Genomic DNA, 22,074 nt, shown 5'->3' with positions numbered 1-22,074 from the left:
TTTCCTCAAATATTATTTTAATAAATAAAGGCAGTTAATTAGACACGGTTGAGAATTAGTCATCCAGGAGGTTGGTTTTATTCAGCAGATCATTATTTAAAACATTATTTTATTAAAATAACATTTGATCTGATCTTGCATTGTGAATGGTTGTCTAAAGGTTTGCTGATTATTACCTAAGTTGGTTCCAAGACTAACTTAACTTCACTTCCAGATTCTTCAAGATAATCCTTGGTTCTCAAACATAAACATTGCATGGTAATGTTGCATCACTCTTTTTGGTCATGATTTTCAACCGTCTTTAATTAACTTGTTCTTTCTGTACATAGCCCATTAATCTTTGTTATTCTTTAATTCTGCTTTGTAGTTTAGTTGGATTGTTTTAGCATAGTAAAGAGTTTGTTGATTGAAATATGTTTGACTTTGAGTTGACTTATTTTTGTTAATAAATTCTTGTATTTTAAGAAATTGTGTGAATTCATTCCATATATGTGCAGAGTTTATGCTGTTCAATAATGTCAGAACTCCTTAACAGACCGAAATATTATTTGATAAAATATTAATATTAAAATATTAAAATAAATAATATTCTCAGATTCATATTTACAATAAGGGGTATGAATAGGTTTGGGCTTAACAATATAAGAACCCTCATTACCACAGTGAGTTCAGCTAACATCTTGGCTGATCCGTCAAATCTCTTTAACATCTCTTTAAAAGTGAGTCCGATCAGTTCTCAGTGAGTTAGATTGAACCTCTCACACACTGAACGTCCACCTTTTGATCGGTAAGTGTAGTTTCACACACATTTCAGCAAATGTGCACACAGTCCTTAACTTTGATGTAACCTATATATTTTGAAATTTAACCCCTTGTTTGAAAAATTGTTCCTCCATTTTATGTGTTCCACTGGCATATTTCATTTTGCATGTATCTTATTTTGTAATGTGTCCCGACTAGTGATGGGTACCAAATCTTTAAGATCTGTTCAAAATCCATTTAAGTAATATAACATAATTTAAAATTTAATTAATTAAAAGGAGTATTATATGCAAACAAATTAGTGAAACACAAATGACGTCTCTCACTAAGACTTGAGTCCTATCGTTTAAGGTAAAGAGCCGTTTAAAAGAATCCATTTGTCACATCACGAACGTCACATCACTAGTCTCAACTGATACATGTTGCAGCCCCTTTTGAAGGCTGAACCCACATGCTTCGATTAAGGGTGATCGCAAACATACTGACAAACAGGCGAAAACTAGGTTCGCAATTATAAGAAGGGTCTGACTGCTGTAATGCCATCAAACATTTTTATTTTATTGTTTTATAAAAGACTAAAGTAAAGCTTAAATCTTAATTTCCCAGGGTTGTGAATACTTTTCAGCTTAACTGTACCTGTAGAAAGTCAGAAACAAAAGCAAAAAAGTAAGAAATGGCAAAGTAGCAAAAATATTTCATGTGCCGTAAGAAAAGATTTGACCAAACAGTTCTCACAAACTTTAGACCAATTTCGAAATTTACTTTCTGTCAGAATATTTAGAGAGTTGTTTTTAATCAACTTCATAAATTAATAGCCAATAACATTGGTGAGAAATCAAGTCAGGTTTTAATTCCAGCCATAGTATTTTGATGGCCCTTTATAAACATTTTAATGATTTTCTTTTCAATGTTGATTCAGGAAGCTCTGCTCTTTTAGTGCTTTTAGACTTTTGTGCTGCCTTTGATATCAAGTACTATAATATTTTACTTCATGACTTGAGCAGGCAGTTGGCATCAAAGGCACAGCTTTATTTTAGTTTAAAATCCTACCTGACTGATAGAGAAGTTTTTCTGTTCATTTAGGGGAATACTCTTCCTCTACAGCTCCTCTGACTTGTGGGGTCCGTCAAAGCTCTGTTTTAGGTCCTTTGCCTTTTAACCTTTACATGCTGCCTTTGGGTTTTATTTTTAGAAAATTCTCTTCCACTATTTTGCTGATAATATTCAAGTTTATCTGCCAATTTAGGCAGACGGAGGCAATGCACTCCTATCACGTTTGAGCTGTCTGAACATTAAAATTAGTTCAAGTTTCTTTTTAAAGCCAATACTTTTATGATGCTTTTCTGTATGTTATTTTAGCAAGTTTTTTAATATTGTCAGTTGTTTTATCTGTTCATTTGACAAAATTGTAAAGCACTTTGGTCATCATTTGTTGTTTTTATGTGCTATATAAATAGATTTACATTGTAAGCAGCAGTGGCAATGTTTAGCCAACAAAAAAGCAACAACAAAGAATTCAGTTGTGTCAGAACTCTTTGGATTTAAAGACAAAGACACAAAACAAAAATGCATCAATAATCATAATTTCAATATTGACCGAAAGATTTGTGATAACAATTTTTTTTCCATCAACAATCAGCCTAAAAGTATAAATTATAAATTTTATTCAGGAAGCCAGACAAACTATTAATTAAGTCCACAAAATTGCAGTCTGGATCACAGGAAGAAAAATAAAAACAGGGACTTGATAATAGGATAAATAGTTTATTTAATGACACCTTACCAGGAAAACATAAACTTTGAACAAATCACCCAAAAATTAAACTGATCCCCAACATCCACAATATATGTTATTTATCTTGCTGCTCTGCTTTCTACATTGATATTGGTTCAAATATCCTTAGTGTGTTAGAAAATTGAAAATATCTCTCACGTCTAAAAATGTTATTGCTTCATGATGTTATGTCAGGATTGTTAAAGAATTGTTTTGAAATCCTTCAAAGTTTTATTTTGTACGAATCAGTTGTTGTAAAGCAATGTAAATTACACATACTGCCACCTAACGCGTACAAATATTTTAGTGTTTTTTATTTTATTTTACTGAAACAACATATATTCAAGCTTTAACTGTTTTTACATGTAACTGAATGCCTCCACCTTTAGTGTTTCCTTCAAATCTCAACAGTTTTTCTCGATGAAGTCGTCTCCAAAGTCGACCATTTTCTTCAAGGCGCTCAGGACCAGAAAGTCAACGTCATCGTTTAAGTCGATTTCTTCACTGTAGTTCTTCACAGGAAAGATGCAGTTGATGGGGATTCCCACTGCTGCACTGAAGTCCTTTATCTGAAAAATATAAAATATGGATTTTTCCACCACAGCGGTTCCTGGATCTAGCTCCAGAGCTGCCAGTACCAAACTTTTTCTAGGAACCAGTTTGGTTTTCCACAGAAAGAGCCAGCTCTGATAAATATCATATAATTTTGCCACTAAACTCTCACTTCCAATTAATGTTTGATCCTCTCTGTGTTTTATTACCAGTTCATCCCACAACACTCACCCAGATTGGATGGATGAATGTTTCCAATAGTGTTAAAGTACTTTCAGTTGTCAGTAGGACTAGAAATGTACTAAATTAGTTTTAATATGAACAGACTGATTCATAAAAACTGTTTTAAATAGCAGAAGGTGAATAGGAGAACCAATATAGGAGACAGTCAGCTCAGGTTAATTAGTTCTAATAAGGTTTTCTATTTATGTTGAAACTTTGAGGTTGTCTTGTTTTTGTTTTTTTTACATATTGATAAAGTTATTTTTTGCTATATATTATATTGATTATATTAGAAAGATCAATAGTAAAAGTACCTCAAGAGTGCTAAACTCAGAAAAAAGTCATCACAGTCTCAGTTAGAGTCTGAACAGATTGACTGAAACTCACCTTTTTCCTCAGGTATTTGCTCTTGTACACAGTTTTCAGGTCTTTCTCAATTTCACCACATGCATCATCAATGTGGGTCATCATGGCCATTTGAGGAATTCCTGGAGAGACAGAACCTTTCTCAGATCGCTTAGTTTTAGGTTTACCTCTGAAGAATTTAAAGTGATACACGTTAAAGGGAAAGTTTTGTTGTCAATTATAATTAATATATATAACATTTTACTAGAAACCAAGGCAATGATCTTCACATTTTCTTCATATATGTATATGTCTGAAGAATCTCAGGAAAAACAGGTCATAATAATTCGTAAACTCTGCTCTTACCCAGTTCACTGGCTGTTTCTCTGACGCTTTTCATCTTCTCCAGAACTGATGATTTAATCTGTGGAGTGTTGGCAGACACCACACAGACCAGGACATGAACTCTGTCGTCAGCAGAGGGGCTTTTGTTATAGCCTGGATCATTTTTAGTTACTGGAGAAACTTGGTTGAACTGGAAAACATTAAAATGACAAAGAATGTTTGAAATGTTTCTTTCACACAAACATGTTAGGAGGACTAATTTCATCAACTGGTTATCAAATCAAGAAATGATGCTCTACATCATCCTGATCTTTTCTGCCTCTGGTTGGGTAGTTTGTTAAGTTGAATCTGCTGAGAAATAATCTTCAAGGATATTTATCTGGACCTTCTGCACCAGATCTAAACATTTTAGCAGCCCAAGGCCATATCCAAGCCTTAAAAAGGAACACACCTGACCATCACAGTAATGGTTGCATTACCATACTTTGGACGTGTCGTGCTCAAATGAGCAGAAACAGAGCAGATTACTGGACTTCAGCTGTGGATCGTTTTATCAGAACAGAACAGGTTTGAAAAGGATCACAGGGCACCCCATGTGTTTTCACCCAGAGTCAGCATGTATGTCAACATGTCTTTAAGTAACCCGTTTAACAAATGAGGACAATGTATTGAAATAAGTGTTTTCCAACAGGGAAGTTTAAATATTTTGCTGTTATTTTTAAAGCAGACAGCTGATGCTATTGTTAGTGCATGTTAACTGGAAAAATATACACTGTAACAAACAATTTGCCTCCAGGGTTTATTTACTTAACTCTGGTCAAAACCTTGGGATTTATTGGTGGAAAAAGATCCCTCTGCAACTTACATCAGCATTATCCAAATTAACACAAAGCAATATAAGAAGCTGATTAATGCAAAGCATGCAGACTCATGAGAAGCTTTGTTATCACAAACTGCAAAAGAACCTCAGACTTTTTGAAACATGCACACATCAGAGATTTTAGAATTGATCTATCTTTGCATTAAACATAGCTTTCAGCTCACAATCATGCTTTTTTCCATTGAGGTTCCAGAGAGAATTTAAGTACACCCTTTCATCAAACTTTTTGACAGGTGGGTGGGACTTCCGGTGAGGGCGGGATTTCCGGTGGGGGCCATATGGGCGCCATGTGGTTGCCACGTGGGCAGGAGGTCACGTGGTCAAGCAGGTGGTGTGTCCAAGGGGGGCGTAACAGTGGATGCTGATTGGTTGTCGTCATTAGGGGCAATACCTTAAATGAGTCAATTAAAACACAGGGGTGTGTTTGTTATAAATAGAACAAGACAAATATGGTATTATCGGAAACTGTTTGGCATCAGCACCAATTAAAAATAGAGGGGGTGTGTTTGTAAGCATCGTTAAACCTTGAATAACCCAATGAAAACAATAGGGCGTGCCTTAGTGTTTACTTTAAATACAGAGATAAAACTCTGCACTTTACATGCAGCATTCGTTGAAAAAAAAAGAACACCCGTTCAACAATGGCTAGAGTTAAGAGAGTTTATCGTCAAGCGGAGGAGAAACGCAACGCGTGCCAAGATGATGATGATGAACAAGCAACTGCATCATATACTTCCTCAACGGAGATACCTATCGGAATTCCCGTCGTGACATACTCTACCGATGATGAGGATCCAAAATCAACTTCAACAACCATGGTTGAAAATCAGACCTCGGTTCGGCCAAGAGGTATGTCAGTTCTGTGCGAAACCCCAGTGACCGTCTACCAGTATTCATCCCGTGAATTGAATGCTCCTAAGAAATCAACATACTACATCTGCAGGGTACAAAGACCCCCGTTCAAGACTCTGCAGGAAGAATGGTCTTTGGAGCCATATGGCCTGGTTGGCAGCTGGGGTTATATTTTCATGTATGAAATAGGAGAGCTTTGCCTGTATCAATTGGATCAAGACGAGGTATTTAATGGATCACTGGCTCTGTGTACACTCACCCACAGCGACTGGGCTGTGTTAAAGCTTGCAATCCCGCACCTTAATGATAGCCCTGAAACAGTCTCAAGGCAGGAGAGGGAGAAAGAAGAAGAAGAAGAAGAAAATGAACTGTCTCCTCGACCTGTAAAACGGGCGAGAATGTTTCATATACCATCCGATGTTGAAATAGCTGAGAGAGAACCTCTCTTTAGCGCAGTGTGGGGGTCAAAAACCACAGCAAATGGCCGCTGGTCTTTTCGGGCAAGCAGACGCAGGAACAACCGGACGAGTCCCTCAGATCTGTTTGTGTTGGAGGCTTTCAATCAGGACTGCGGCGTATTCAAGACAATGCTGGCTCTGCCGTTTGAAGCTTGGGCAGAGAAGATGAGTGAAATTGGACATCGTCTTTCCGACCTTTTCCAAAAGTCACGAAGTTGGATCGATGTCATGTCAGTGAAAAAAACGCTGACGTTTCCTGTTTTACGTTTAGAACGAACCCTCTTCTGAGGACACGCCCCTTCCTATGATATATATACGGGGGGATAACTGCAAGCTCACAGACACTGAGAATCATATCATGAGAATGAGTGGACCGACACCATACAGGGATCTCTACAACCAACGAGCAGAGATCCACTTCTCTCCTGAGCACGATGAAAGCTTCAACATTGGACCATATCATCCGCCTTCCCCTGACCTCTTCTCACCATCCACCTCAACATCCTCATTCTCAGAAAACCACTACAGTCCTGCATCACCTACAGGATACAACATGAAATATCTACCGCTTTCTCCAGACCTCTGCTCACCATCACCGCTATTCATGGCTGAGTCTGTAGACGCGAATGTCCTGCCTGAAGACATGAAGGTGGTCGTGGAGGAGGAGGTAGCCACCGGCTACTCACCCTCTACCGAAGCCCCTACACAAACCCTGGAACCGATGGAGGACCCTCAGCCTTCAGCAGAGGATGAGAGTAACCAGGAGGACGAAATTGACGGTTGGTTCTCAACCACCCTCATCAATACGGTGAAAACAGCGATACTTCATTTATTCAACATAACCTCTTTGAACTATCTCAGAGAAACCTGCTATGGATGTATAACGAACCACCCAAGCCAGCGTCAACACCATTGCCTGGAGGTACTGGGGGAGGATTATTACCAAGTCAACTTTCAACGCATCGTACGACGACTCGTAACCCCCAAACTCATTCCTGCTATTCAGAATCTTCTGGTACTTCGAAGCATACAAGCGGATGACTTCAGAGTGAAGACGATTGCCAAGACGGTTTTATATGAACTGAAATCGGTACAAGGCATCCACAGGGCAATAGCGCACGTTTATGATCGCATGGTCGATGAGAAACATCTCAAACAACTTAACTCTGTTTCAGAGTGCTATGGACTGACAAACTGATCTCACATGTTTGATGACTTGTTGTTGTATCATTTTTTATTTTTTATTTTTTTTAGTATTCCAGTACTTTAGTTAATCTGCATTATATGATTTTTCTTCTTTTTTCTTTTTTACTATTAAATACAATTAAAGTAGGAACCTTTCCCAAAAGTGTTGTTTAAAAAGCTAGTAGTGTTTGAATTCATCTGCATTTTATCTGATTTTGTTTTCTGGTTGTTTTTTGTTTATATTAAATAAAAAAAAATAAAATAAAAAAAAAATAAGGATAAAGCTACCCTCCTGTGTGTTTTTTCTCATTATTTAACAAGTAATCGGCAGAGATTGCAGGAAGACGGCTGATGAAGAAAGTATATTATAGCCCTTCAAATCCGGGAAGTTTTGGGGGTGTAGATAGGCTGAGGAGGGTTATGCAAGATGAAACGGGAAAGAAGGTTGCGGTTGAAAAAGTTAAAGATTTTTTATCAGGAGAAGATACCTATACTCTACATAAACCTGCAAGAATAAAGTTCCCGAGAAACAGAGTTTTTGTCACCAGACCATTGAGGCAGTTCCAGGCTGATCTCTGTGACATGCAAGCTCTGGCCATGGAAAATGATGGTTATAATTATTTATTAACAGTCATTGACATCTTTTCAAAAAGGGCGTATGTACGAGTTTTGAAGAGGAAAACAGCCGCTGAGGTGGTAAAGGCATTTGAATCAGTTTTTACAGAAAGTCAGATCCCCAAAAAACTTCAGACTGATGCCGGTAAAGAATTTTTTAACAAGAAATTTAAGGTTTTAATGGAGAAACACGGTATTGAACATTTTGCCACAGCGAGTGAAGCAAAAGCTTCAGTGGTCGAGAGATTTAACCGCACATTAAAAACAAGGATGTGGAGATATTTTACAGCTAACAATACCCGGCGGTACGTTGATGTACTGCAAAACCTAGCTAGAAGCTACAACCATTCCTACCACTCCAGCATTAAAATGAGCCCTATGGAAGTGACCCCTGAAAATGCCTTTCAAGTGTTTCAGAATCTGTATGATGTCAAGTCCAACAGATATTGCAAGGACTCAGTGACAACGTTTAAACAAGGGGATCTTGTCAGAATATCCAAGGTCCGTGGAGTGTTTGACAAAAAATACGAACAGAGTTTTACGGATGAAGTGTTTACAGTCTATGACCGGATACCCCGTTCTCCTCCTGTATACAAACTCAAAGATTTGGATGGAGAACCTATCGAGGGTTCCTTTTACGCTGAGGAACTTCAAAAAGTAAAAATATTTAACGACAAGATGTATCAAGTGGAAAAAATATTAAAACGACGTACGGTCAAGGGAGTCAAACAGGTTTTTGTAAGCTGGAAAAACTGGCCTGAGAAATTCAACAGTTGGATCAAGTTTGATGAACTTCGAAACGTATAAAAAAGGTTTGCACTAAACCTCACAGTTGACACAGCATCATGAACCGTCAGGTAGAGGATGATGGCTTTTACGTTACTCTTCCATCTAATGCTAGCATGGAAGTGTTTAAAAATAATACCAGTTCAAGTTTCCGTGTAAATTTAGCTCAACATATTGATTTAGAAGGCCAATGGATGGTTGCATTAGCCGAGATTTCATACCCTCATACATGGCATAATTTACCGGATTATGATGCCTACTTTGAATGGAGGAAGGTTGGTGATGTGGAGATCAATACGCAAAGGATCAGAAGTGGCTACTATAACAGCGTTGTTCAACTCGAGACAGAGATGGAAATGTTTTTCAAAAAATTGAAATCGGGTTTACGCATTAAATTCAGCAAAGTTCAAAAGAGATTTGCATTTCAAGCAAATAGTCCGTATGAAATACGCTTCTTCAGCACTCTAGCTTATATGATTGGCGTGAAACCAGGGGAATGGATTCATGTTTCTGAACCAAAACTGGCTCCTTTTCCGGCGGATATAAAGGCTGGTTTCTATCACCTATACTGTTACAGCGACGTGGTCAGCCCACAAATAGTAGGCGACACTTTTGCACCTTTACTGCGGACCGTCAAAGTACAAGGCACATTCAGTGATATGATTACTCAGACGTTTAACCCCGCCCACTACCTTCCAGTCTCCAGAAGACATATTGAAAATATCAATATAGAAATTAAATCGGACCAAAACGTTCCTGTAAATTTCGTCTATGGAAAGACCGTCATAAGACTACACTTCAGACCGGTGATATCACAACGTAGCCTGAGATAAATTTTATTTGTATAAACTATTCCAGAGATATGTATATAACCTCTAAGATTGATTGGTTATCATTCATATTATGCTGGTCATTCAACACTGCATCAAGCAGGCAAGAGAGAACATGGCACATCTAAGTCTGAGACGTGATCCAAATCGCTTTGTAAATTACTATGTAAGTCAATCAGGCGGTAATCTGCCAGGGTTTTATGGGGCCCCGGTCATGTACGGACGCGGAATTGGATCATTATTTTCAAAATTATTCCGCTTCGTATCCCCTCTGGTTAAAAAAGGATTTGCAATTGCAAAACCCCATCTTAAAACGGCTGCATCAAATATCGCTTCGGATGTCATCGGTAGAGCCGTGAGTAAAATGAGTGGTTCTGCACACATCGACGGTCAAGAAGGTTCAGGAATTATGGTTTTATCCAAAAGACCCAGAACAAGACCCCCTGGTGATCGTTTAAGGACGGTTAAAAAACAACGACAAACGCGAAAAAGGAGATCAGTCGCAGCTGACAAACGAAGAGGAAGGAAGTCATCCGCAAGTTTTGATATATTTAAATAATGGCTCTTTTACATAACAAATCATCAGAGTGCACGCTGGCAGAGTTGGACTTATTTTCTGCCCCGATGACACAGCTATCGATCGAAGATAAAATTTACACCGAGATCCAGCCTTTATCAGCAATCACCGATGGAGGGCCGATCGAGTTTTTCATTCCGGGAGACGGAGAAAAGTATCTGGATCTCAACGATACGCTGTTGCATCTCAGAGTGAAAATTACTAACGAGAATGGAACAAACCTGCCAGATGATGCACCTGTAGGGCTCATCAACTACCCGTTAAACACCATCTTCAGTCAGTGTGACGTCACTCTCGGAGATCGAATGATTTCACAATCCAGCGCTACACATCCATATAGAGCCATGATTGAGACATTGTTAAACTTTTCTGAGGATTCTTTAAAAACCCAGTTTAGCTCTGGTCTTTTTTATAAAGACACTGCAGGTGCTCTGAACTCTATTGTTACAACTAACGGCCCTAACCAAGGTCTTAACAGCAGAGCAGGCTTTACGGCAAATTCCAGGGAGGTACATCTCCTAGGCCCCCTGGATGCAGACATATTTTTCTGCGAGAGACTTCTTTTAAACTCTGTTGACCTTAAAATTAAACTTACAAGAGCCAACGATGCCTTTTGTCTCATGGCCGCAAGAGACTCCACTTACAAACTCAGGATATTAGGAGCATCTCTTTTTATCAAAAAGGTTACTGTCTCTCCAGCTGTACGACTGGGGCACGCTTCAGCTTTAATGAAAGCAAATGCTCTGTATCCACTTTCACGTGTGAATGTAAAAACATATTCCATCCCTGAAAATTCAAGGGTATGCAACCAAGAGAATCTTTTCTTAGGCATCTTTCCCAAGTATGTGGTGATTGCGTTACTGGATCATGACGCTTTTACAGGAACACGCAATCTCAATCCGTTTGACTTTAATCATTTTGATATGGAATATTTAGCTTTGTGTAAGGATGGCAGACAAATTCCTGCTAAAGCCTTCCAGCCAAATTTTAACCAAGGTCATTCAGTGAGAGAGTATTACAACTTGTTTACGGCTACAGGACGACATCTAAAAGATCTTCCACTGAGTATATCACGTCAGGAATTTAATCAAGGATACTCTCTATTCACATTTAATCTTAACCCGGGTGAGGACACAGATGCTCTATCTCCAGTTTCCAGTGGGAATTTAAGATTGGAAATGCGCTTCAGAAACCCGTTGCCATATACCACCACGCTGATCATCTACGCTTGTTATGATTCTATTTTAGAGATTGATTCAAAGAGGCGTGTGCTGGTGGATTATTATTAATCTAATCAGGCATGAATAATCATGAAATTGAGAGCCTGATGCGTCATCTGCTGGGAGATTTGTTTTGCGGTGTGTGGCCGTGCGACCAGCTGCCGCTGCTAGCTGACAAATTCCCAGGGCCGGCCTACTTTATCGTGAATACACATCCTTCACACATGCCGGGGGAACACTGGCTAGCTCTGACATTGGATGAGAATGGTCAATCCAGCTTTTTTGACTCTTATGGATTCTCTCCGGATTTCGAGTTCTACCCGTCAAGCATCGTAACATTTTTAGAAGACAGATCCTCAAAAATATTGTATCATAATAATCAGCTTCAAAACACTCTGTCCACTGTGTGCGGTCACCATTGCATTTTTTATCTATGTCATAGAGCGTGCGGATTATCACTGCAGCAAGTGTTGTCAAAATACACCGGAGATGTGATTAAGAATGATTTAATGGTATCTAACTTTGTGAAAAAATATCAGAAATGTGTCATTAATCAAAGTTGTACATTTTATACTCACGGAACATGCTCTTTGGAGATGTTTCTGGATTGTTATGGAATTTAAAATGTCTTTTTTTTATTTTTTTTTTCATTGTTTGTTTTTTTTTTCTTCTTATGATTTAATATTTGTGTAATGATATCATATGTTAGTGTGTGAAGTAGAGAACGAAGTTAGACTTGAAAAATATAATCAATAAATATTTTATTGAATAAAAGAAATAGGCTACATGTTTCATTTTCTTATAACGGTTTATGGTGAAAATGTAATCCATTGGGGTGGTAGTGTCGTCTTACGAAGAGACTTTTTTGATCTCCCATCAGCATTTTTTGGATCTTCCAGCTCAGATCTCGACCAGTGGGGAGAATGAGTTATCTGCCTTCTTCTTCTTTTTCTTCTCTGCTTAACGCTGGGTGGTGTACCCCCATTTTCAATCGATGTACCCTCTGTTTTGAAACGTCTATATTCTTCACGAGCATAAGGGTTAATGACTGAAGATATAGGTATGTTTACCTCTGACAAGGTGTGTAGAAAGTCAGACCATCCTCGGGTTTGTGATGCTCCAGATTTTTTAAACGGAAGCATGAGATTTTTCAACAAATCAATCATGTGGGACCCCTTTATAATATTTCCGTTAAATACAAATTCACCTCGCGAAGTCCAACTCTCACTTCTTTCGGATAATTTCTTCAAAATGTACTCGGCATTTTTACGATTGTGTTTAGGAAGGCTTTTCAGTACTTCCGTAAGAACCTGATCCTTAGGGGCCTCGTCCTGCCCTGGGCCTTGTTTTTCTTGGGACCGCTCATGTTCAGGAACCTCTGTGTCACGCTGCAGCGTTAAACTGACCCGCTGTTTTTCTTCTTTGACACCTTGCTTAAGTAAAGTCAGATACCTCTGGAGAAGAGCATCGTATCTCTTGATTTTTTCATAAGAAGTCAAACCCGGCTCGTTTAATATCGCTCTCATTTCAGCATCCAAATTCTCCTCCGCCGTCTGTCTGATGGACGTGTCTGACTGGGTCAGACGCTTGAATTGATGAGGGGAAATGAGAAACATCTTCTGCGATGTTCTGAGAGACATTATCTCCTGATGATTCCACCCACTAGATCACCGATCAAGGGAGCAAGAGCCGTTAAGATGGGCAGAATAAAACCACCTCGTTGCTTTTTGAGAGCCAACTGTTTAGTTTTTATCCCGGTTCTTTTATCACCCAACAATCTGATGATATTTCTTTGTTTCTTCAATTGTCGGTGTTGAGAGGGTGATAGTTTAATGTTACCTTTTAGGATATTCAGTGCAATCTCGCACAGAGCCTGAATAAAGTCGGGAGAGCAGTGTGCGAGAATATCTTTACGTTTCTGTGGACAGGCCTGGTACAAAGCTCTGAATAATGGTAAATTCCTTTTTATACGCACTGACATGATGACTTACTTTGTTCTGGGTACGTACACAGCAGGCCACTGCTGAGGAAGTATCCCCGTTCTCAGTCTGAAATGTTCTGGGCAGGTAGGCGTAAAATCGATGATTAAATATCCATGAGCTTCTCTCGTTGCGTCTTCAAAACTCTCCAAGAAGAGACCCTTTTGAGATGGAAACATTTGGCGGGCCAGTATATTCAGCTGCAGTTTATCTCTCGGGTTTTTAAACAACACCATATAATTACAGTTCAAACTAATAGTGCGACTGAACTTTCCCTGATGAAATACATTCTGAGTCAACATCATAACACTCATATTACGATGGTGACGAAACTGGGTAAAGACTTTCATCACGTTTTCATCATCTGAGGCTTGAGCAATAACATCGTCTAGAATGATCAGATGATTCTGATCAGGAGGAAACAGGTTTTCATCTTCAAAAGAATGAGGCAATCCTTCCACAAAGGTAATATTTTTATTCATCTTCTGCAATTCAGCATACATGGGTTGAAAAGATGTGTAAATCCATACAATATTTTCTGGAACAATATCCATGACATGATTACAGTTTTGTAAAATACTTTTTACAAAGAAAGTTTTCCCGCAGCCGCTGGGTCCAACTATCATACATGAGAAAGGGGCTCTAAATCTAGGATCAAAATCAATCTCCTGTAAATTCATGTGACTCGCTGCATTCATGCGTCTGAGTGATGCCTTTAGCACGTATCATTACATTTTTACGGTTTTTGGTCTGGTATGCATAACTCTTGGGTCCTGTCGATGCAAACTCCGAAATGCTGTCACCATCTAACTCGTCAGTAAGATCACCCAGATAATTCCCCAATTCCAGAGGAGTTTCACCACTTTTTGTCACATAAATCAAACTGTCCGTGTCAATATAAATCAATCTGTCCTGTAACTTCTCCATGCTGCTGAGAAGTTTTAAACGTGCATAAGCGGTGGTGAATGCTGCTATAAACACATTATTTGTCTTACTTGGTGGATATATGACACGTTTGCTGTAGTTCCACTGCACTACACACATTTCAGGGTTGAAAAAATGAAAATAGTTAACCCTGTATTTACTCGAGAACATGAAGCTGAAAAAGTCTTCAGGATTAGTGATGACTGTGGTCTGAGACAGATCACTTCTTTGCGCAAATTTCCCCCAAAAACTGTTTAAACACAATTTTGCAACCTGCCTTTTGGCAGGATTCATCTCGATTTTCTCAGGGTCTAATTGGATGCCCTGATGCAGTTTGTAGTCGCTTATATACTTTGACTTACTCTCCTGATCCACTGCTTCAGATGGATAGCCTGAAGCCTCCTGCTTACCCTTTAAAAAGCAATGAATGTAACCTTTAAAGATTGTATCACTTCTCTTTTCAAAATGCCACACCTCTGTGATTTTAGCAAGACGATAACCACACTCCAAAGCTTTACAGAATTCTGCAGTCACCCAAACTCCCGTCAGAGCTCTTTCTTGATCATTATGCATGCAGGGACCTGACTGGTTATTTAATTCAGCGCATGAGCGGCAGAGAGTGAACACAAGTTTACCTTGGGATGTTCTGTAAGGTAAAACAGGGAACAACAGGTTACGTGGTGGGTAGACCACAGCTTTGATTATACCGAAGTAGCTGCTGGGGTCATCAAAATCTTTGCATATGATGGTGGGGTGTCCGAGGGGAAAAACGCAGTTGGCGTTTACATAAGGGTACAGAGATGTGTAATCCACATAGTGTACAGTTTCATCCGGTTCCGCTGTGTACCTCAACTTCATAGGACAGGTGCGTCCACCATACAGCGCATCCCGGGGGGATAACGGTTCGGGTGCATTAACTTTCTCAAGAAAGCTGATCACCCCTGGGTCTGATTTTTTCATTTCAATCCACTCATGCTCCCATATGACTTCGAGACGAAGGCCGTACACAGTTTGTAACACCTTGCTTCTCTCAACAGTGGCTGCGTAAAACTGTTCAAATGCGACCCCTCTCAACGGACACTTGTCATGAGGCATGTAACACTTTTTACAGCCGTGGAAAAAACAGCCATAAAATTCAAACGCAACTTTGACACCGTTAATCTCTGCATACCCATCCACTGAATATGGCCCGATTTTCTTTTCACCCCTATTTAATGCATGCTCGATAAATATGGCTCTGCTGTCTGCAATCCAGCCGAGCCATTGAATGGACGCGCTGGAGAACGTTTTACTGCTACGTCTGTAGTCCAGAGGTGATGGAATGGCTAAGGTTTGAGGAGGAAGGAAATTGGTTACAAAAACCTTCATGCAGGCTGATGCTATTGTGATACTTTTAAACGGATCCACACTTGTCTCCTTAAAGAACTCGTCTCTGAATTTTAAGCATCCTTGAAAAAGAATTTCAACGTCATTTTTACAATAACGAATTGCTTCTTTCTTAAAGTCAAAGACCTCTTTGCTCGCTTCTCTGTACCAGCTGCTAAACACCTGTTGTTCTTGAAGACTCATGCGTTCTACAGCGTAGCAGGATGGAGGAGGAAAAGCCCCTACATACTGGAGATGTTGTTCAGAGGAAAATAGGTGGGGAAAAAAACCCTTGCTTTGATCGGTAAAGCCTAACGCTTTCGGCATGGCACTAAGCTTCATGCACATGAAGGACAGGCTATCAATGTATTTTAACCTGTAATCAGGGTCGGTTAAACAGAGAACTTTACTCCCTACCATGACGATATGTGGTTTAATGCCTAACTGCAGCATTGCTGTGAGAATCAGGTAACCATCGTACCCCCGCGCATTGTGCGCTATTAAGGTGTAACCTTTGTACATTGGCCTCCTGAAATGCAGGAGAAATTTTTGGGTGCAATTCAGTCCATAAGCGTACCATTCATCACCTTTCAATGTTTTAGCACAGACCAGAAAGGGGGTATGCACGCCGCTCTCATTGACGAGGCATTCGAAATCATAAAAAATCAGTTTATCATCAAGCTGATTAATTGCACTGCAAGGCAGAATGTAACACTTATGATCATCGCATGTAATGTCTAGGCTGGGGGGTACATTTTCACCGCAAATACTGCATTTTACATTACACACGTGTGGTTTATTCGGTTTACTGATTGGAATAACGTATATCCGTTTGCATACTTTACAGAGTTTTACCAACTCACAGTCACTCATAGGCCTTTCAGCACTATTTCTGATGCGCGGTTCCCTGTGTCTGCTGAAACATGAAGAATTACGACAGATTCTTTGACAGCCTGCACAGCTTACAGGATTGCTAATCTCTTGCATACATTTATATGTTCGACACACTGGACAATAACCTTCACAATGGTGTGTATTGGCATTCTGATAGCTGGCGTAACAGTAATTACAAATATATCGGCACCCCATAAAACCTTTGAGATTTTTTATCCCATAGTAATGACCTTGAAATAACAGCAAAAACAGAGGGTTTGAACGATCGGGGAAACTGGTCTCAAATTTACACAGAGCAGTAGAGCCCGTGGTTCTGTGAAACACTACAATTTTTCTCTTCAGAATGGTTTCAAATTTACCAATATCACTAAAAGTAACTGCTGTTTGCTCGTCAAGGCCTGCCTGATGCTGCCATCTCCTCCCCAGTTCTACAGCACGGTGATCCGTGAGCTCAGGATCAGAGACGTGTGCGAGGCTGATTGCAAAACATAACTGATTACCGGTATTGTTTATAATATACAAATGACGCATTTTCTTATTAAACAGTTCACAGTCTAACGTTCCTGCAGCTTTACGCTTAGAACCTCCTGCTGGGTCATTAACAACCTGAAGAACAAATTCCATGTTATTATCTACAGGTATATTTGCATTCGATTGTACTAAATCGTCGAGGAAGTTTTCGAAAGCAGGCAGGATCATATTTCCATCATCTGTAACAGTAAATGTGATGTGACGATTGAGATTTTCACCCACTAATTCCAGCTGCACAACGTCGTTACGTCTGGTTAACGATCTCGCAGCGTCGGCTAATTCAATTATAATACGCATGATGTCTGTATAGAATGCTGCTAAATCTGGAACGTCACTTGGACAGGGCGGCGGTATGGTAAAAGGTCTCCTTATTTCATGGTTATTAAAATGTTCACGTTCAACCACAGCTGGAGGATCTCGCTCTATTTGATTAGAACTAACCGCTACTCCCGTATTAAAATTACCCCCGTGATGATCTGCGGAGTGTGACGTAGAAGGATTCTGATGAGTGTCAGGTGGATCATTTTCCTCAATGCTGCTGTGTGGAGACGGTTCGCTGTTCAAATCGGAAAGAGCCTGATTGATTACGTTTAAAACGTCACCGTGCTGATGTTCATTTATTAAATTTTCATTGTTAGCAGGAGATGCATTAACGGGGATTTCGTTAAGTTCATTAACTAAATTTCTTATTTCATCCAGGGCAAGTCTGATTACTTGATCAGAACTAACCGCTACTCCCGTATTGAAATGACCCCCGTGATGATCTGCGGAGTGTGTCGTAGAGAGATTATGATAATTTTGCTCAATGCTGTGTGGAGACGGTGTGCTATTTTCTTCTGCATTAACGGGAATTTCGTTAAGTTCATTAACTAAATTTCTTATTTCATCCAGGGCAAGTCTGATTCGGTTATCCATTTTCTATGAACATAAGAAACAAAAATAAAAAAAAAACTAACCTACAGAAAAAACAAAAAACAAAAAAACAAAAACACAGTGATCAGTTCAGTTTAAAATCACCTTGATGTCACCAAAATGCTTCTTTAACAGAATCTGACATGCTGCCAGAAGCGTTAACGATGAGGCCTTATTACGAAGATTCCGTGAGGCTGTAGAGACTGTCTTCCTGCGCTGTCCGTTTCTGTGACCAATCTGTCCTACCATCAACGTTACCTCTGTAAGGAGAATGAACAAAAAATAAATAAATAGATAATAAATATATATATATATATATATATATATATTGAAATAATCACATTAAAGCTGAAAAAAAAAAAAAAAAAAAAAAAAAAAAAAAAAAAGGGAAATAAAAATAATTAAGTATGTATGTATGAATTAAAACGTACCGTTCATTAAACCACTCACTAGCGTTGCTCGGGTTTGTAGCGCAAAGAGTCGCTGTCTTTTGGCCGGGGTTAAATATTCTGTAAAAACAGAAGACAATAAAAAGTTATCTTACGCTGCGCAGCACAGCGTTCATAAATAAAACGAAAATAGTTTTTAAAATACACAAGTTTTTTTTTTAATCTTACTCCGATTCTTTGCGGTAAAACCTCCAGATTTCACTTCTTGTTGGACTGAAACGGTGCCGTTCTGCTGAAAGCTGTCTTGATCTTTGAAAAGCGACCTTCTGGTGGGCGGATTTAATGTGGCATCTTTGGATGTATCTGTAAACAGGTTTATATGACATTTTTATTGAACTATGCTTAAAATACATATATATATATATATATTGTTTTTATTTAATTTTTATTTCCTTACCTTGCTCCTGCTCGACAACTATGTCTTCCACAGAGCTCTCAGTCGAATCTGTAAACAGTTTTATCTGAGGTTTAAAACAAAAGTCTCTAATAACACATAAATAAAATACATTCACTCTCAAAGAAAAACAGTTAGTTCTTAGGACTTACTTTCTGGAGGTGCCGGTAACTTATCCGGTGTGTCTTCAGGGGAAATGATGATAATTGGCGGAGGAGTATTCAAAGAATCTGTCGTAATTTCTGTGTTAGAAGAAAGTTCAGATGTAGTTGGGAGTTTTTCTTGTTTGGAAATAATTCGCCTTCTTAATTTGGAGTGTGGATTCCAGCCGCTGAATCCTCCAACTTGATCATTCGGGTTTACCTCTCTCATCAAATCTATAAATTGAAACATTGTCAAGGGTTAACTATAATATATATATATATATATATATATATATATATTTTTATTGCATTTAACATTTACTTACCATAATCTGATTGTGTCAAGATGAAATCATCAAGGTCATCAGCGGTGGGTTCTATGACAAAGAAACAAATATATATATATATATATATATATATAAACAATATATATAAACAAAATTTGAGAACATTCACATGCATTTAATGATACTTACTTACTTACTTACGTTTTAAGATGTCATTGTGCTTTTGTGAATTATCAGAAGAAGAAGCCACAATTTCCGGGTTTCCTGAAATATTTACCGACATTTTTTCTTGTCAGTACTGGTATTTTTCAATGTAACAAGTGTTATGGTTCAAAGACATTCAGCATTTGAAGACCCTGACACTGAGGTTAACCAATGAAACAGAGCCCCAACATTTACACACAGTATTTATACCAGAACATGACAGTGTTATCTCAACTGCAAAGACTATGTTTTTAAGACCAAAACCCTTCTTGAGTTCAAAGGTGATATGTTATCTAAGAAACAGACGTAACTGCCCCTTCCTGACATCGCCCTAACAGTTGGATATGGTATAACTGTAACCCTGTAACTCTAAGATGAAAAAGTAAAATGTTTTAGAAAAGCTACAGGTAACTAAAATTATCATTCCTTTTTCCTAAAATGGAGTCTCTCATGATTCAAAAAACAAACACATCATTGCTAGTCAATTTGTAACTTGGAAACAGTATACTGATGTTCTTTTTTTTTTTCTGTTAATCTGATATTCGTCTTACCTATTTTCAGCTGCTTTTCCAGTATGTTGACGCAGAAGCTGAAGGTTTTTCTCGTTCCATCGATGTAGTGAAGCACAATTTTTTTTTATTTACTTTTTTAGGTCTTTTCTATTTTGAACGGATTTAGACTGGCTCATATATTCAACAAATAGGTCCTGCTGTAAAGCAAAATTAACTTACAATTCTGTCAGGTTACACAGTTCCTTTATTAGGATTTCATGTGATAGGTCAACATTAAGTTGATTATATCTTTAAAAATATAAAAGGATGCATGTCTTTTTTTTGTTGTTTTGTTTTTTAGATGTATTAACGCCTGAAAAAAACATACAGATTATTAATAACACCCTTAAACACACCCCTGTGTTTTAATTGACTCATTTAAGGTATCGCCCCTAATGACGACAACCAATCAACATCCACTGTTACGCCCCTTGGACACACCCCCTGCCCACATGGCAACCACATGGCGCCCACATGGCCCCCACCGGAAGTCCCGCCCTCACCGGAAGTCCCGCCCACCTGTCAAAATGTTTGATGAAAGGGTGCACTTAAATTCTCTTTCCAGAGCTAAACTGGTGCCAGCAAATATTTGTCGGAGGCACAACTGAGGCGCTCATTCTGAAAATCAGAGAACTACACAAGTGTCAGCACTAAATCTTAGCTGGTCCAGATGAAAGAACCTCTTACATCCCAAACTGGAGCTGGGCTCATGGAGACCAGCACTGGATTAACATAAGCTGTCTGTCTCTTATTTTCCTCTTACTTAGTTCTAGTGTTTTACAGCAGAGAGCTGTGCACACACCTGCTAATGTCCACTGAAGCCATTGTGTGGATTGCATTCTTAAACACTGTTGGTCATTGGATATGACTACAGCGCTATTACGTCATCTTTCTGGAGAGATATTGAGGAAATATATGCAACATTTGTACAGAAATTGCCTTGATGCATTGTGATCCTCTCCAGAAACCTAGAATACAACAGGTAAAGAGCAGGTTCTCTGGCTGTGGAAAACTGTTTTAAAGATGAGTAAATAACTGTTTCTAGCACCAGCTTTGCTCATACACTAAGGCCACTTTATTGGATCTGGTTCCGATCATTAGTGTGCACTTTAAATTTGTTAGTACCAGCTATCCATCCCTTCCCATACCCATAATACTTGCAGTGTCGCAGGGGTCTGGTGTCTATCTTCAGGGGTCAGTGGGTGGGAGGTGGGCATATACTCTGGAGAGGATACATCCCAGGGCAACACAGATAAAGACTATGTAATACGTTATGCACTCAGAATTATACCTAAACACAATTTAGAGTAATTAAAACAACTTTGTAGTATCTAGAGGAACCTTTAATCACAAACTTTGCAAAAGTTCACTTATTTATTATAGTCCTACAAAGTATTTCAGACAGGCTTTTAGCCTTATTTCCAGTCTCTCAAAGGAAATGTGAAAACCTATCAGCTATTAAGATTGAGATATATTAACCTCACCATGAGGTTTGAACAAACATCTGAGAGTTGGTAACTTTTCAAAAATGTCTGCAGCTCCATATGCTTTCAACAGTCCCAACTGTACCTTGTGGCCCTCCTTTAAACGACCTTCTAAAGCCAGCTTGATGTCGTTAGGATGAACTCCATTGTTGCTCCCATCTTCCAGACCCATGATGTCATTGAAGACCACAGAGTAGAATGTCTTTGAGCTTCCTCGTCCTTTGGCGAATTTATGAGTATCATACTGATGATTGATAGATAGATAGATAGATAGATAGATAGATAGATAGATAGATAGATAGATAGATAGATAGATAGATAGATAGATAGATAGATAGATAGATAGATAGATAGATAGATAGATAGATAGATAGATAGATAGATAGATAGATAGATAGATAGATAGATAGATAGATAGATAGATAGATAGATAGATAGATAGATAGATAGATAGATAGATAGATAGATAGACTTATTTGCAGGGATCAACCAATTTGCAAAAGACTTCCTCACCGAACTTACAAAACATTGTAGAATCTACTTTGTCAAATTCA

The 22,074-nt window shown here is 38.7% G+C and overlaps 2 protein-coding genes across 3 annotated transcripts in view; both read right to left on the bottom strand.

The window, feature by feature from the left end:
• LOC124870999 (interferon-induced protein 44-like) overlaps nt 1–22,074 on the bottom strand; it is a 36,443-nt gene that overhangs the window by 8,653 nt on the left and 5,716 nt on the right. The window lies entirely within an intron of this gene.
• On the bottom strand, nt 2,514–21,761 carry LOC124870998 (interferon-induced protein 44-like). Of its 2 annotated transcripts, XM_047369914.1 has the most exons (5): nt 21,606–21,761; nt 21,185–21,258; nt 4,022–4,190; nt 3,698–3,798; nt 2,514–3,105 (listed from the first exon to the last, which is right to left on the bottom strand). In XM_047369914.1, the coding sequence occupies exons 2-5, from the start codon at nt 21,251–21,253 to the stop codon at nt 2,941–2,943; spliced, it is 504 nt and encodes a 167-aa protein (XP_047225870.1). In that variant the 5' UTR covers nt 21,254–21,258; nt 21,606–21,761; the 3' UTR covers nt 2,514–2,940. The 2 variants fall into 2 exon arrangements, with proteins under 2 accessions (XP_047225870.1, XP_047225869.1); XM_047369913.1 differs by lacking the exons at nt 21,185–21,258; nt 21,606–21,761 and having other exon boundaries at nt 4,022–5,022.

The sequence above is a fragment of the Girardinichthys multiradiatus genome, chromosome 7 (assembly GCF_021462225.1).
Source record: "Girardinichthys multiradiatus isolate DD_20200921_A chromosome 7, DD_fGirMul_XY1, whole genome shotgun sequence".
Taxonomy (NCBI): domain Eukaryota; kingdom Metazoa; phylum Chordata; class Actinopteri; order Cyprinodontiformes; family Goodeidae; genus Girardinichthys; species Girardinichthys multiradiatus.
The sequence above is the reverse complement of the archived record's forward strand: the minus strand, read 5'-3'. Positions and strand labels throughout refer to the sequence as shown.